General features: G+C 59.0%; 1 protein-coding gene across 1 annotated transcript in view; it reads left to right on the top strand.

Moving 5' to 3' along the window:
- Positions 1-1448: 1448 nt before the first annotated feature.
- Positions 1449-17186, top strand: part of LOC111142086 (SPEG complex locus) — a 55342-nt gene continuing 39604 nt past the window's right edge. Inside the window, 5 exon segments of the mRNA XM_022495040.1 lie at positions 1449-1827; positions 10476-10505; positions 11089-11178; positions 11262-11598; positions 14379-15688. Of these exon segments, the coding sequence (XP_022350748.1) occupies positions 1449-1827; positions 10476-10505; positions 11089-11178; positions 11262-11598; positions 14379-15688 (2146 nt within the window).

Raw genomic sequence — 17186 nt, forward strand, 5'->3', positions numbered from 1 at the left:
TCTCACTTGGACAGGCGTGCCTGGGTGGCTCAGTGGGTTAAAGCCTCTGCCTTCAGCTCAGGTTATGATCTCAAGGTCCTGGGATCGAGCCCCGCATTGGGCTCTCTGCTCAGCAGGGAGCCTGTCTCTCCTCCTCACTCTCTGCCTACCTCTCTGCCTGCTTGTGATCTCTGTTTGTCAAACGAGTCTCACTTGAACTTTTATTCTATTTTTTTGTTGTTGTTGTTGTTTCTAAGTAGGCTCTGGGCCCATTGCAGAGCCCAAAGTGGGGCTTTAACTCATGACTCTGAGATCAGGACCTGAGCTGAGGTCAAGAGTCAGACGCTTAACCCAATGAGCCACCCAGGCGTCCCTCACTTGAAATTCTAAAAGCAGCAATGTCCTACCTTGATATTTGTCGAGGTGCAACCCGTTGAAGCACCACACTGCAACGGGCCTCCAACTGCCCCATCATCTCCAGTTCACCCCCTGCACCATGGTTCCAAAGGGGGATCCTTCTAAAACACAGCTCTGACTACGTTAGCCTGAAGCTTAACACCCTCCAGCAGCACCCACTGCCATCAGACCTTAGCGAGCCAAACGACCACCTCCACTCACCCCACCCCTCCTGCAGGTCAATCCCTCCAAACTCCTCTGACTCTAGAACTTGTCATCTACTTTCATCATGCTCTGATTTAGATCATGCTGTTCCTCCGCCTGGAATGCCCTTCCCACCCTTCTCTGTCTGTTGCAACCTTCATCCAACTATCCATTTTTACAGATGAGAACTTGGAGATTGAGAGACGTTTGATGTCACCCACCACATAAGGGCAGGACCATCTGGGAGCCTCAATCCACCCAACTCCCTGCTCCTAGGCTCACAGTTCACCAGGCTGTCATGGAGGCTGGGGAGGCCACTGGTCCTTCTTCCCGGCTATCTGCTCACCTCCACTTGGGCCTGCTTCCCCATCTGCCTCTCAGACATGTCATCCAGCACCTCCTCTCCCTCTCCTCCAGCTGGGAATCAGAAGCCTGAGGACTGGGTGGCAGGGCAATGGGATAAAGCCCAAGGGTAACCCGACTCCAGACTCCTGAGTGGGCTGGGGGCCAGGTCACCCTAGGGGATGGGACCTGGACTAAGTGCTCAGGGACCCCGTTGGAGCAAGGGGTTGGAGATAGGGGCTCCTGGAGAGTGGGAAGAAGCCGAGGAGTCCAAGTCCCCTCCTCTGCTGCCCCCTCCCTCCACTGCTCACTCGCAACCCGAGCCGGGGGGCCTAAAAATAGCCCCCGAGGCGCAACCGCCGCCCTGGTGACCTTCTGGGTAACACAGGCCGAAGGCGGGCGGGCAGCAGGAAGGCAGGGCGCCGGCCCCCCAAGACTCATCTCCCAGGGCACCATTCCCACCGCGGGTGCCCCCGTGGCCGGCAGGTTCCAGAGACCCACCCCCTCCAGCCCAGCTCACAGAGGCCATGCAGAAAGCCCGGGGCACGCGAGGCGGGGACGCGGGCACGAGGGCACCCCCCAGCCCCGGGGTGCCTCCCAAGCGAGCCAAGGTGGGGGCCGGCGGAGGGGCGGTGGCTGGGGCTCCCGCCTTCCTGCGGCCCCTGAAGGACGCTGCGGTGTTGGCGGGCAGCGACGTACGGCTGCGGGTGGCGGTGAGCGGGACGCCCCAGCCCAGCCTCAGCTGGTTCCGGGACGGGCAGCCCTTGCCCCCGCCGACCCCTGAGCCCAGCTGCCTGTGGCTGCGGAGCTGCGGGGCGCGGGACGCTGGAGTGTACAGCTGCAGGGCCCAGAACGAGCGGGGCCAGGCCTCCTGTGAGGCTGTTCTCACGGTGCTGGAGGTTGGAGGTAATGGGGAGGTGGGGGAGGGGAGGGGAGGGGGGGGCGGCGAGTCTGGTGGGCTGGGGTACTCAGAGCCGGGACCAGGGCTGCAGGATCCACGTGGGGAGGGCGCTGGTTCATCCAGCTCTTCCCAGGAGCTCTGGCTTCTGGCCCCGCAGACCCAGAAGTGCCAATCAAGAGGAAAGTGTGTGTTTGGGGGGGCAGGGAGGGGTGTCAAAGTAGAGAGGCTCCCCACAGGAAGGTCAGAGGTCAAGGGTCAGCATTTGGTAAGCAAATACCTGAGCCCCCACTAAGGCGTCTCTGGAATTCCGAAGTGAAAGGCCTCCTCATTTCCCTGTAGGGAGTGAAAATCCTCTGGAGAAAATTGTCTTTATCAGCTCCGGTAACCTAGAATTGAGACACCTCATGGGGCTGCACACGTCTGAAAGAGGGGCGATCTCCCCGGGCCCCACTGCGATGTTGAGGGGTGGGTCTGAGCTCTGCTGGGGCGTGTGGGTGTGATCTGCGCCAGGCTGGTTGGAAGAAGCCCGTGGGTAGACGAGTATGAAGAGGGTACAGAGTCCCAGGAGGAGGACCTAGGCCTGGGGGCTCCCCAGTGTGTATGAGAATCCACATGCTTGAGGGCTTGAGAATTCATAAGAAGCCTGTGTGTGTGCATGTGTGTGGGGGGTGTGCATGTGTGCGCATGTATGTGTGTGCACCTGTGCAGGCTGTGGAAAGGCCTGGTGGTACACACAGTTGAGGGACGAGGGTTTGCGGAGTATGGTATGAAAACCAATGGGCCATGTCTGCCTGAGTTTCAGAGGGCAGGAAAGGGGGATGCTCAGGCTGGTGCTTGGGACCCTCCCCATGTCAGTGTACAGTGCCAGGCTCATGTGTGAAGATCTGAGGCAGAAGAGAGGAGACCAAGACTGGGCCTGGTACTGAGGGTCCTGCTGGGGCTGGTATGGGACTCAGGCCCCCTGGGCAGATTCCCCCAGGGGCAGATTCTCCTTGGGTCAGTATCTGCATTTCCTTTTTAATTTTCTTAGCCCCTAAGCCGGCCAGTTGTTCCGTAGGCCTCAGACAGAGCCTTGGGCTGACTGAGTCTTGAGAAGCAGAATTCTGGGGGAGTAGGCTATGGCTGGCAAAGAGCTTGGGGATCACTGAGTGTGTCCCAGGCGTTTTCAAGAGGGAGTTCTCACTCCAGCTGGGTGGTGTTGGTGGGGGTACATCCCTGGGGGCTGAGGAGAAGGCACAAGGAGGAAAGACCTCAGTAGCTGGAGGGGAAAGGAGGGGCAGAGAAGCAGAATGTCAGGAGACGCAGCAGGGTCTCAGCCTCTGTGTGTCAGCACCTCTGCTCTCTCCCTCACCCCACACTGCCCACCCTCCTACCATCTTCAGCGCTGCTTCCTCAGAATCCCTGTGGCCAAACCTGGGGCAGAGAGAGTCAAGGTTGGCTTTTCTTGATCGGCTTTGTACTTGGCTAGGTACAGGCCATCCCAGCCTGGAGTCAGGGAAGGGACCCATCCTTGCAGGGCTGTGAGCTGAGGAAGGATCAGACTCCTTGGGGATCTTAGCTCTTGTCCTCTCAGGCCAAAGGGAAATGAAAACAGAACATCAATCAAATCAAAGGATATGATAGATTGGTGAGAATACAGTCTAGGGGAGAGAGATTTCATTTTATAAAAAAAAAAAAACCATTTCATTTATTTATTTTTTTAAGATTTGATTTATTTGAGAGCGAGTACGAGCAGTGGGGGGAGGGGTAGAGGGACAAGTAGGCTCCCGCTGATCAGGAAGCTCAGTGCAGGCCTTGATCCCAGGATCTCGAGCTGAGCTGAAGGCAGACATTTAACTGCTTAGCCCACTGATCCCTGACCCAACTGAGCTACCCAGGGGCCCCGTGGAGAGAGATATTAGGGAAGGATAAGGAAGCCCTGAGGAGTGCCATGTTTGTCTCGACTTGAAATGACCACAGAGAACCGCAGCTCCAAACGCATCCTTTCATAGGTGAGGACACTGTGGTCCAGAACGGAGGAAGATCTGCCAGAAGACATATTGCTGGTTATGGCCACCCCAGAATTAAGAACCCATCCCTTCTGGTTTCCACCCTACTCAAGGAATTCTGGAGGGAGGAGAGAGAAAAAGAAAAGGAGGGGAGCTGTCCATTGTATGGCCAATAGCCCAGGCCTTGTTTCTGGGAGGAGAGCCCCCTAACCTGCTAGGGTCCCCAAAAGTAAGGAGAGTGACAGGAGGCTGGACCCCCTCCCCCCGAGCAGGGTTGTGTTTCCCTGCAAGATGTGTTTTCTCCATCCCTCTGTAAGCTGGGTAGCATGGTTAGCAGGGCTGAATGCCACTGGGCCTATCCAGACAGAGGCCACAAAGGCAGTCTCCAGGCTACTTTGCAGGAATAGCATGTTTGAGAGGCGTGGGCTGAGGAAAGGACCCTGCGTGTCATGAGGACTGGATCTGGGGCCCTTTGACAGTCATGTTAATACAGCAAGAGGATTGTGCTACAGCAAGTCACATTTGAGAACTTTTTCTCAAATGGTGAAATCTTTGCCCCAAGACCAGTCTTAGAATTATTACTAATTGGTAATAATTCTTAGCTTATGAATATAACTACATGCTACTGTGTAGCAAGTGACACACCATCACATCTTCTGATATATCATTTAAGTCCCACAGCACCCCTGGGGAAGCTGGTACAGAGGATTAAATGGCAATTCTTGTGGTACAGAGAGAAGGTGGCTGAGCGGGGATGGAATAGGTCTGTCCTACTGCAAAAAACTAGACACTTAACTACTACGACCCTCCCACATATTTTGGGGAGGGCAGGGCTTTGCTTTGGTGATAGTGGGGACTGACTGTGTGAGCCTGGGTTCCTCCTCCTCCTATTGCCCCTCCCCCTCAACCAGTACCTGCCCAGTTCCGGGTCTTGGTCAGGGGCAGCTGGACAGGCAGCTCAGCATTGCTCAGACTTACTCATGGAACACTTTCTCAGTTGGGATCCACAGCAGGAGAACTTCAGGGATCTCGAGGAAACCCAGCCAGGCCCTGGCTGCAGAAGGAGGCAGTTTCCTGGCTGGGATTGCTGTCTGGCTCGGTGATGCTAAGGTTCCTGGCACTCCTGAAGCCTGAGATGTTCACTCAAGGATGGAGGGATATCAACCTGGCTTGAGGAGGGCGGGGCCTTGAGAAGACAGGTGGGCTGCCGGCTGGAGAATCTGGAGGATGCGACACAGGAGGGTGGGATTTGGGGTGTAGAAATGAGGAAAGCATAGGAATAGTGAAGACAGCAGATGGGCAGGCTACCTGGAGAATCCTTAATGTGGGTACAGCACCCCATCTCATTTCATTATTTAATCTTCTAAGCCCAGATTACTGTAGTGGTGGTTATGCATAGGAGAAAATGGGAGTCCCAAGAGGGAATTTACCTGAGGTCACATGGCTAATGGGGTGACAGAGCCAGAACTGTAGGGGTTCAGGTCCACGTTGCCTGTCCTCAGAAAGAGAAGCATGGGAAGACTAAGGCAAGGATTTTTCATCATGAACCATCCTTCTCCCAACCATATCCCCAAAGCCATCTCCTGGCCCCGTCTCCAAGGTAGGTGGGCATTCATCTCCTTCAGAACATCAGACTCCCACCTGTGCGGGCTGAGGAGCTGCAGACAAATCAAGTGACCAGAACAAGTGTCACTCTCAACACTTGGGACATGTGTGGCTGGGGGGTGGTTTAAAGGACAGGCGGTAAAGAGGAGAGGGCACAGCCGAGAGAACGGGCAAGCTGACAGTGCTTGCCCCGTGAGCTGAATGTTTCATAGTCTTCTGGAAGACTCTGGTTTCAATCAGAAGGGCCAAAGGTCAACAGGTAGGCATGAACCATGCTGGGGACTTGAGGCCATGAAGAGGAGAGGAAAGGTTAAAGACAGGGAGAGAGGGCTTCTTCAGGCAAGGAAAAGGTGGGGTTATGCACCAGAGCCTGTGCTGAGGGATATTCTGCAGTTACTTTTTTCCACCAGACCTTGGTATGTCTGGATGAAAAGCCAGGAGGAAAATTAGTATGGAATTGGGGTGGGTAGGGAGAGTGTTGCCATCCGTTCAGGCCCAGTCCTCATCAGGGAGGGGAGGAGGAGCCAGAGTGGGAGCAGTGGACAGGAGCAGAGAAGCCCCCAAGTAGCCAAAGCCCACGCAGGAGAACTTTTCTGAAGCCAGGGCAGGCTCTCCCAGGAAGATCCTGAGTGGCACTCGAGATGGCTACTTCTCCAGCTATTTCTTAGAAAAGGCTCTGGGTCAGGACGGAGGAGGGAGGACGGCTGGATGAATGAGCTGTTCCAGGAAGATTTACTATCCCTATCCCTGCCACCCACAGCTCTGCCACTCCCTCCTCCTTTATCTAGTGCCTACTGTGGGCCTATCACTGCTCTAGGTGCTGGGACTACATGGGGCAGGGGTTCCCTCAAGTTCCTGTCCTCCTAAAGATCACATCCTAGTGAGGGGAGATAAACAACATGGAATAAACATAATAAGTAAGCAAAAATGTTACTGTGTGTCAGAAATGCAGAGCAAGATAAGCAAAAATGGGGAAGGGAGAAATTGGACTTTTCAGGCAAGAAAGAGAGGATGCAAAGAGAAGGGGAGTGGGTTCACCTGGCTCAGAGGAAGGTCTGTGTGAGAGATCAGGCCTGGCATGATGAGATAGGTTTTTTTCTGGAAGGGTAAAGGCTGGCGGTGCAGAAATTGGGAGTCTGGGTTTGGGGAAATAGCAGAGAGGCACAGCTGTCCAGCCACGGAGGGGAAAAGATGGCAATCTAGGGCCAACTGGGGGTGGCCCACCCTGCAAGCATGCCCCAGGCCAGCCCAGTGGGGGTGAGCGGTGCAGACCCAGAGCAGGAACACAGAATCCCACAGGCCTGTCCTCAGCCCAGCTGTCCCGTCACTCACGCCCGCTGCCCATTGGTTATTTTTGCTATGGAATGTGCCAGCCCCTCGGATTCTCCTGGGGAACAGGGGCTCAAGTTACCCCCTCTCCTCACTCAGCTCCCCCATCTGTGAGTGGGTGTATTGGGGGGTGGGCAGGGAGAGCGCCTGAGGGTGTCCAGAGTCCTCTGGCTGGAACCGATATGGACACACACACGTGTCCGCTCTCAGTGCTCATCCCGAGTCATGTGTCTGTACATGTGACATCTGCCTTTGGGGGTCCGGGAAACAGGACCACCTGTATGCACCCGGAATGTATAAGATATGCCTTTAAACGTCCATAAACTCACATAACTTCAGATGACAAGTAAAATCTGCTAACAGTGAGTGGCAGATGTATGCTGGGATGAGGACTTGGATGGAGAGGACAGTTGGAGACACAGAACCTGTGTGGCTTTGGCTAAGTGCTAGGCTGTCTCTGAGCCTTAGTTACTTGTCAGTTAAATGGAGGCAGTTCACTGTTCATAAGAGGTTGTTGTGAATGAGGGAACATTTTTTTTTTAATTTTATTTATTAGAGAGAGAGAGCACAGGCAGGCAGAGAGGCAGTCAGAGGGGGAGGGGAAGCAGGCTCCCCTCTGCGCAGAGAGCCTGATGTGGGGCTCAATCCCAGGACCCTGAGATCATGACCTGAGCTGAAGGCAGCCGCCCAACCGACTGAGCCACCCAGGAGCCCCTGGGGGAACAGTTTTAAAGTGCCTGGCACTCGGTAAATGCTTAAGAAACTTAGTTATAATGATTGTTGTGGGGAGGGGAGAATTGAGTTTCGGGTTGCAAAGTGTGCACGGTGGTTCGGTGCGGAACGGGAGGAGGACAAATAGAGTTTGGTGAGTATACAAACCCATGGGTGAGAAGGTGGGTCATATTTGTGGCTAGTAGGAGAATCTCTGGGCACCTTAGCTGGTGTGTGTGTGTGTGTGTGAGAGAGAGAAAGAGACAGGGGGCAAGGACAGAGGACCTACCATCGATTATCTCCAGGGCCCTCTCTGGCTCTCCTGAGGAGCCTGGGGGTTTTCATAGTCTCAGTTGCTTTCAGCACGGAGCTCCCTCCCACCAGGGCCCTTGTCCCCTTTGTGACCTAGGCGCCCCCACCCGGCGCTGTGGCCCTGCGGCGTGTTCCGGCCGCCACGAGTTCGGTACTGCCTGGCACAGGGTAGTGTGCGCATGTTTGTGGAGTGAGCAAGTCGAGATGCGGCTGACCTTCCAGGGCGGCCCCGCGGGGAGCGAGTGGGGGTGGCGTGGAGGCCGCGTCAGGCTGCCAATGAGAGGGTGGCCCGAACTCTCATAGGGACCGCTGCACCCCCTTCTGTGCCTCAGTTTCCCCATGCGCCCAGGGCCCAGGAGGCAGGTGCGGGGTGGGGATACCCGGAGGCAGGTGAGCGCCGCCCTTGGGGTCGCAGGGGAACAGGCCAGGGAAGGGGCGCCAGGTGGGGTGCAGGCCGGCGGGGGAGGGGCGGGCTCTAGGCGCCGCCGCCGCCGCCGCCGCCGCCACCGCCGTCTTCCCCCCGCTCGGGCTGCCGCGGCCCCGCGGCTCCTTCCGCCACCGGCGCCGGCTCCCGCCGGCTCCCCTGCTCGCCCCCGGCCCCGCCTCCGACTCCGCCCCGCCCCCGCCCGTCCCCTCCTCGCCCGGCCGCCAGCGCGGCCCCCTCCCCCGCCATGAAGAAGCTGTGGGTGAAGAAGCGTTTCCAGGTGAGGGCTCCGGGGGCGGGCGGCACCGGGAGGGGGCGGGAAGGGCTGGGCGCCCCAAGGGAGGGCGGGTCATCGCGGCCGGGCCCCGGGCGAGGGGGCGCCAGGGCCGCGCCCGCCCCACCCAGCGGCGGAGGGGCAGCCGCCGGGCGCGCTCTGGGGGGCTCCCAGGCCAGTGTGCCGAGGGCGGCGGCCCCTCCCCGCACCGAAGGGCAGACCACCCCCCGCAGCCAGGCCCCGTCGTCCGCAATCTCCCGCGACCCCTCGGGGAGGTCCCCGCCGCAGCTTCGGCGTGGGGTGTCCACTGGCTTCTTTGCCACCTGGTCTCCCCTCTCCTCCGTCCAACCCCGGCCCCCCGCCCCAGATTTCCCCAGCCCCCCAGTCTGGAGCCTTCCATCTTCCCGAGCTCCTGGAAGCCACGCACAGGGATTGAGCTCAGTAAATTCCCGGAGCCCTGCCTTGTTCTCCGCGTACCCAGGCCTCCTTTCTGCATTCGTGAGGCTCTGGCCCTTGTTGGACCTTGCCCTCTGGTCCCCCATCACCCTTCCTGTCCGATTGACACCTATTTCAGGTATCTGTCCTCCCCATCTGCCCCTCCCCCAGCAGGAATCTGTGTCCTCATCCTTCCATCTCCCAGTCATCCAAGCACCCCCCCACCCCCATCTCTTCCTTCACGGCAGTCAGCCTGCTTTCTTGTCTCCTAGCTTCTATCTCTGGGGTGTCCCTCAGGTCCCCAGTCCTGTGAGCCTCTGTCAGACTCCCAGCATTTGCCCCAAAGCTTTGCTGTCCTCTCTTCTTCCTTCTCTGCTCCTCCCCAGAGCCAAGCTGGGTAGCCTGGAGCTCCTGCTAGGAGGGTTGAAAAGCAGGGAAGAGTGGAGACATTCCCTGCAGGGAAAGCTGTGCATTACCTCTGTGCATTACCTTCCTCCTCCTCTCCAAGCCCCTGGAATGAATTTCTGTTTAATATCGAGTTTGGATGGGAGGTGAGGGACAGCAGGAGTGAGCCTTCCTCTCAACAACTCATTCTGGCTTTTCTCTTTCAGAAAACCGGCCACTCCCGCCGGGCCTTTGGCCGACTCACCCATGGTGCGTGGACCACAGGCTACCTGCTCTAGCCCATGCCCACTCCTTCTCTTGGTCCATGTCTCTTCATGCCTCATGCCCAGGCCCTAAAGACAGACTATGAGATGTGGGCTCCCCCAGTACACATCCATACTCACTCAAGGAGGTGCCCTGTACCCTGTAGCTTTGGGGTGAGGGGGTCGAGGGGGGGATGTCACTAGCACACCCCACCATGGGCCTTGACTCAGGGTGCTCTATCTGTGGGACCAAGTGGAGATGAGCTCACTGCCATGCTTTGGAATCCAGCACATGGCTCCTACTTGTCATGGCACTCATAGAGAAACTGAGGCACAGAACCTGCTAGGAAAGAGGCCAAGGAAACTTTGCGTAGCCTAATCACTGGGCACTTTTGAGGCCCATTCAGCAGTAGAAGAAAAGGATTAGGAAGAGGGTACCTGTCCCATCATGAGGCAGAACAGTTTGGGGGTTTGGTTTGCAAAGAAGGGTCAAAGCACAGTGCAAATATTTTAAGAGAGGGTGGGCCTGACCCCTAATGGGTGGCCTGGGTCTGCAAGTGGCCTGACCACAAGCAGATGTGCATGTGTGTGTGTGTGTGTGTGTGTGTGTGTGTGTGTAAGTGTGGCACGTGGCCAGGGGCAGCAGTGAGAGTGCCAAGGGTATAGAATGGCTAGGGTAGTTGGAATTACCAGCCAAAGCATGTGTACTCCCCAGCTGGGCACAGTGGGAGCCTGCAGGCTGTCAGGACTGGAGATGCTCTGCCCATTCCAGGTGTCTCCCTTCCCCTGCCCCATCCCCACAGGGCATTTCTGGGCACTGGGTACCCTCATGCCCCCTTTGTCCTGTCTACCCACCATGCCCTGCCCCACAAACGCTCTGATAACAGTCTGTCCATGTCTCTCTCCTGCTGCTCCTATGGAAGCGAAGTTTTCCGCTCCTGCAGAAAGCAAAGTTACGGTAGGAAACTGGCTCTGGCCCTAGCCCTCCACTCCCCCCACCTCCCTGCCCGACCCCGGCCTCTCCTCACCCTGCCTCAGCTGTGCCCTGATGCATTCCTGCTGGTTCGGGGTGGAGGACGGGCCGGCCCTGCAGTTGGCCCAGTGCCCTGACAGTACGACTCTGAGGTGACTCCCTTTTGTTCCTGGGGTACCGGAACCCAAAATTTAGAGCCTTGGAACCTAGGATCTTGTTATTTGGGGGCTGCACAGGAACCTACACTATCACTGACGGGCAAGGATGGGGAGGGCTGAGACTCTGGTAATCTAGTAAGTGGCTGGGAGGGGCAGTGGCAGGTGGTTTTCAGGGCCAAGGAGGCAGGGGTGAGTCGCCAGGGACCCCTAGGTGAAGCCATGGGACTGGCCTGAGTAACCCCAGCTGGGCCGGGGGACGAGGGGGGTAAAAGAGGGGGGAAGAGAGGTGTGGCAGCCCCCGCTAGTGGTGGTAAGATGGAGCCTGCTGCGGGGGAGGCAGGAGGAGACACAGGGAAGAGTTGGAGTCGGAGGGAGGAGGGCCCTGCCCACACAGACCCCTTCTTCTCCAGACTCGGAGACGGGCGAGGATGACATCAGCGATGTGCAGGGGACCCAGCGCCTGGAGCTTCGGGATGACGGGGACTTCAGCACCCCCACAGGTGAGCTCTCTGGGCTGCTCCAAAAGCAGGCAGGCGGGCTTCCCCCGGGAGGTGCCTGGGCTTCACCCTGCTCCTTTCTCTAGGGGGCTCCGACACCCTGGTGGGCACCTCCCTGGACACACCCCCGACCTCCGTGACAGGCACCTCAGAGGAGCAAGTGAGCTGGTGGGGCAGCGGGCAGACGGTCTTGGAGCAGGAAGCGGGCAGCAGGGGTGGCACCCGCCGCCCCCCGGGCAGCCCAAGGCAAGCACAGGCAACCGGGGCCGGGCCACGGCACCTGGGGGTGGAGCCGCTGGTGCGGGCGTCTCGAGCTAATCTGGTGGGCGCAAGCTGGGGGTCAGAGGATAGCCTTTCGGTGGCCAGTGACCTGTATGGCAGCGCATTCAGTCTGTACAGAGGACGGGCGCTCTCCGTTCACGTGTAAGTAACGGCCTTCCCCGGGCCCGAGCTCTTCCACATCACCGCGCCATCCCGCACTGCACCTCACCGCTCCCTCGGCCTCCACCCCTCTCTCCCCTGCACCATCCGTCCCTCTGTCCCTCTGTGCACTTCACCACCCCTGCTGCCACCCCGGCCCTGGCTACCTACTCTGTCCTCCCACACCGCAGCCTCCCTCCTCCTGTGCCGTCACCACCCACAGCCTCCTGCTCCCACCTGTCCTGGCTCCCTGTGCCATCGCCATGGTCTCGTGGACCCCTCTGTCCCTTCCTCATCCTCTCCAAGATCTCCACTTTCCCAGGGGCCCTCTCCCACCTTGCCCATTCAGGCTCCAGTTGTCCCCAGGATCCCCCCCACCACCACCACTAGGGCCCCCTCCATGCCTGCTGTCTCAGCAGCTGCTGCCTTTTCTTCTCTCTGCACATTCCTGTTCCCATGTGGGCCTTTTTCTGGGAGGAACGGAACCTTTCCGCAAGGCAGCTCCCGAGAGAGCAGGAGAGCAAGGGAGCAAGAGCGCGGCCGGGAGAGAGAAGAGAGTGAGGTGGTCAGGGAGTAGCTGGGGCCAGGGGCCTGGGCAAGCAGGAGCGAGTGGGCTGTGTGGGAGGCAGGGGCGGGTAGGGAGGGCTGGAGTCAGGGGGCTGGGGTGGAGGCAGAGAGCTGCCAGTGATGCAGGCAGGGAGCATATGAGGGCCTGGTGGGAAATGCCTGTGCAGGGGCGGGGTTGGGGGGGGTGAAGATTGTCCTGGTAGGGGGTGGCAAGGAGCAGGAGCTGGAGGTGTTGGAGTAAGGTTTTGGAGATTTGGGGGCTGGCAGGTACAGGAGGGAGTGCTATAGTAGAAGAGGGGAGTGGCTGATGATGGAGGTATTGGGGGACATTTGGGGAGCTGAGAGGGACCTAACTTGTGGGGGGTGGGGGGGGGACCATCATGGAAGAGAAGGAAGGGGCCTTGGGGGGCAGGGCAGGGAGGCTGTTTGGGAGGTGGTTGCGGGGGCTAGGCAAGGGAGAGGTCTGGGGCAGGGGAGGCTCCCTGGCTTTATCTGGTTCGCAGGAACCAGGCGCTGCTGTGCCCTGGACTGGCCTTTTCCTTCCCTGCTTTCCTTTGCCAGGCCTCAGCCTGAGCCTGGAGTTGCTATGGCAACTTCTGAGGAACCCATTTCCTTAGTGATGTCTGTGGTACAGAGGCTGGCCCAGGGCTTGGAACTGCTGGCAAGAGGCCTCCGCTGCTGTCCCCAATTTCCCTTGGATTTCTCTAGGAGCCTCATCCAGTTCCCAGAGGCCATTCCTCGGGGACTCTGCTGTCCTTCCACCAGAGTAGACTCTGCCTCCCCTCAGGTGGCTGGCTGAGGTTCTGTTCCCTCAGGGCACCATGGATTGCCACTCTACCCCTCACCCCTCTCCCCCCAGTCAGCGGTGGGGCCTGAAGGGGCCGGGTGTACGCACGTAATCCGAAATGGCCTTCCACTCAGGCACCCCTAGAACTTCTGCTGTGGCCAGTACCCTATTTCTCGTGCCTTCCGTGACCTCAGAATCCTAGACACTTGGAAGGAAAAAGGGCTCAGGAGTCAGACTGCCTGGGTGTTGATCCTGGCACCAGCCACTTCCTAGCTGGATCACCTTGGTGAGGCACTTTACATCTTGAGCCTCAGTTTCTTCATCTGTAAGTGGAGAGCGCTCCTAGCTCGGAGGACTGTCGGGAGGATAATGGGAGGGAATGCTTTTTAAGCCTTTAATACACGCCTGGCCCCCAGTAAGGATTCAGTGAGCCATTTCCTGATTTATTAAGCTCTCCCTAATGTGTCAGGTATGATGTTAATATCTCAGATTCCTTTCCTGGCTCATCTTTCTGCTTGATGTGTCCCCCAAGAGTCCAGAGGGGAAAACTGAGGCCCAGCTCTTGGGCAGGAAAGCTCTGTGGGGGAGAGTCGTACTCTGAGCTGACCAGTTTCTTCCCTCTTCCTCTTCTCCCACACCCCTTCTTCAGGCCCACGCAGTAGTTATTTCTGAGCTGAGTTATTTCTGAGCATACCCCTTTGGGGAGCTTCTGAGCTGGGGGGGTGGGCGGCGAGTCGGGCAGAGATGGTAGGGTGTTTCAAAGGGCTCAAGTTAATTTTCCCAGAAGCAGGACCAAGTCAAAGGCCTGTAGTGGGGGCCGATTGATCAAAGGGAAGGGGAACCTCGTTCTTCTACTCTCCCACCCCAGGGACCTCAGCTGCCACTTGCTGTGTTCAGGGAGCGCTGGTGAGGGGCTAGGTAGTCCCTGAGATAGGGTGTGGCTCCCAGAAGAGACTGCCTGCTCTTCTAGGGGTGTGTCCTGCTGAGGCTGGGCAGGGCTGTGGGGGCCAGCTGGGGGCAGGAATGAGGGGGAGGCTGCATTCCCGAGAGGGCCCCTCCCCATCTACCCCTCCTGCCTTTCCTCACGTTTGGGTCCTAAGCTCATTCTTTTCTCTCTCACCGCGCTGTTGTCTTTCTGCTGTTTCCCAGCTTCCGGGGCTGGGGGGAGGGGGCTGGCCAGAGCCCTGGGGGCTGAGTCTGTAGTTGGGCACAGCTTCCAGCCCAGTCTTCTGGTGCCAGGGCTGCCAGCCTCTCCCCAGCACCTGCTCTGGCTGTTCCTTACTCTGGTGGGTGGGGAGGGGGAGCCGGTCTGACCCATGTCACCCCCAAGCCTTCCCAGCATGCCCCACCGTCCAAATCCTATCACGAGCTGAAGGTCTGGGAGGGGCGAGCCCTAAATCTTCTACCCCTCTTCGTCTTGGTTCTGCAGCAGTGTCCCTCAGAGCGGCTTGCACAGGGAGGAGCCTGATCTTCAGCCTCAGCCGGCCAGTGAAGCCCCCCGTCGCCCCGCCCTACCGCCTCCCTCCAAATCCGCACTGCTGCCCCCACCGTCCCCTCGGGTGGGTAAGCGGCCCCCGCCGGGACCCAGCGCCCAGCCCACAGCCACCCCCACATCGCCCCACCGGCGCACTCAGGAGCCGGTGCCACCCGAGGACGCCACCGCCGAAGACAAGCGAGGGAAAAAGTCCAAGTCGTCGGGGCCCTCGCTGGCGGGCACCGCGGAGTCCCGGCCCCAGACGCCACTGAGTGAGGCCTCGGGCCGCCTCTCGGCACTGGGCCGCTCGCCCAGGCTGGTGCGCGCCGGCTCCCGCATCCTGGACAAGCTGCAGTTCTTCGAGGAGCGACGACGCAGCCTGGAGCGCAGCGACTCGCCTCCGGCGCCGCTGCGGCCATGGGTGCCCCTGCGCAAGGCCCGCTCGCTGGAGCAGCCCAAATCCGAGGGCGGAGCGCCCTGGGGCACACCCGGGGCCTCCCAGGAGGAGCTGCGGGCCACGGGCAGCGTGGCCGAGAGGCGCCGCCTGTTCCAGCAGAAGGCGGCCTCGCTGGACGAGCGCACACGGCAGCGCAGCCCGGCCTCCGACCTTGAGCTGCGCTTCGCCCAGGAGCTGGGCCGCATCCGTCGCTCCACGTCGCGGGAGGAGCTCGTGCGCTCGCACGAGTCCCTGCGCGCCACGCTGCAGCGCGCCCCGTCCCCTCGAGAGCCTGGCGAGCTCCCGCTTTTCTCCCGGCCTTCCACCCCCAAGACCCCTCGGGCCGAGAGCCCCGCCGCCGCCGCCGCTCCCCAGCCGCCTCCTCCGAGCGTCGCGGGGAAACCCGGGGATGAGCAGGGGCGGCCCAGGAGCCGTGGGCCGGCGGGCAGGACGGAGCTGGGGGAAGGCCCGCAGCAGGAGGTTAGGCGCCGGGACCAGATCCCGCTGACCCGGGGCAGAGCCATCCAAGAGTGCCGGAGCCCCGTGCCGCCCCCTGCCACCACCGATCCCCCTGAGGCCAGGACGAGAGCTCCCCCTGGTCGGAAGCGTGAGCCCCCAGCGCAAGCGGTGCGCTTCCTGCCCTGGGCTGTGCCGGGCCAGGAGGGCGCTGCTGTGCCTCAGACCTTGGAGAAGAACAGGGCGGGGCCTGAGGCTGAGAAGAGGCTGCGCAGAGGGCCGGAGGAGGATGGTCCTTGGGGGGCCTGGGATCGCCGCGGTCCCCGCGGCCAGGGCAGAGGTCGTCGGGCCCGGCCCACCTCGCCTGAGCTGGGTAAGGCCTCGGCGAGGGCCGAGAAGGTGCGGAGAGCTGGGTGGGCGGGCGTTTCGGGAGAGCTGCTGGGCAGTTGTGAGGGTGCGGTTTTACCGGGAAGCTACAGACCCGGGTTTGAGTTTGAGTGACTTACTGTGAAGGTCCTTGGCTAGAATCTGCCGGCCGGTGAGGCAGTATGCAAGTGTGTTTTGGTGGAGGCTGAGTGCAGCTGAGACCTGACCAAAGAAAGGTGCCCATATGCTTGCATAGGTGCCCTGGGTCCACGGGGCTGCAGGGGCAAGGATCTAACCCAGGTGGGAGGCGGTGGTGGAAACCTAAGGAATCCCACTCCTCTCTGTGGGAAGAGATGGAAATCCATCTCAGTAAGTAATTGAGGTCAGGTCCCGGGGAGATGCGAGCTCTGGTCCAGCCAACTCAGCCCAATACTGTCCTCTGACCCATCCATGGCCATGACTGTCGGACCCAGTCTTTCAAGCTAGCCTCTCCCCCATCCTTGAGTCCTTGAATGGCTGCGCTGTGGGCACATGCCAGCCTGTTGTCGTGTCCTAGTCTTCCTGGGGATGGTGGCCAACAGCCAGAATGGTCCCCTGTGCCTAACTGCTCACCCTGAACTCCAGCTCAGGATCTGCTCCTGGATGAAGGCAGAGGCCTCTGCTCACTGCACCCAGGACACCTGGTCAGGGTCTCTCATTGCGCTTACCAGCCTGGGTTTTTCATCATTATATTTTTCACGGAAGGAGTTATTGTATTTCTGTCTTTTTCATGGAGTATCATCTCAACGTTTTTAGAGATAATTAGGTACATGTCCGTCGTCCTAGTAGCCACATTATTGTACCCCACAACACAGGCATTGCATGAACCAGTCTTTGGGGTGCTATTTTAATTTGTTTGCTTGCTCTGCAAGAGGTTGGGGGTTACTTATCAGCTCCATCTTCCAGATAACGAAGGAGAGGCGCAGAGAGGTTATCTAATTTGTCCAAGGTTACGGAGCTGGAAAACAGCTTAGTTGGGATTCTCACTGCTCTTCTGGCCATCTACCAGACTGCACCTCATCTGGCTTAGAGAACGTCAGGGTTGGAAAGCGCCCAGAGGGGTCCACTACGGTGGAGCTTTAGGATGCCTTTGTTTGCACGAGCTTCCTGTAAACGCTTCTTATGTCTGGCTGTCTCCCTGGTACTCAGACAAGCTTAGCATGCCGTGGGCACGGTGTTACTGCTTGGTGCACGGATGGAATCAAAGCCCATTCATGAGGTGCTCAGACGGCTCCCGGACCCACCTGCTGATCCCTCTTTTGAATCCAGTGTTATCACTAATACGACAACTTACTCGATGTTTGCCCTGTGACAGCGGTGTTAACCGCTTAAGGTTTCGGTCATTGTTAGCTTGTACTGTCTGTTTGGAATCTGGTAACATCTTATGCTGTTCTAAGAGCACTTCCATAAAACAGGGCCTGATCTACGCAGTGACTGATTTGTATAAAGACAGGCATGACACAGTC

This window comes from Enhydra lutris, unplaced genomic scaffold (genome assembly GCF_002288905.1).
Source record: "Enhydra lutris kenyoni isolate GAN:26980312 unplaced genomic scaffold, ASM228890v2 scaffoldscaffold1, whole genome shotgun sequence".
NCBI classification, from domain to species: domain Eukaryota; kingdom Metazoa; phylum Chordata; class Mammalia; order Carnivora; family Mustelidae; genus Enhydra; species Enhydra lutris.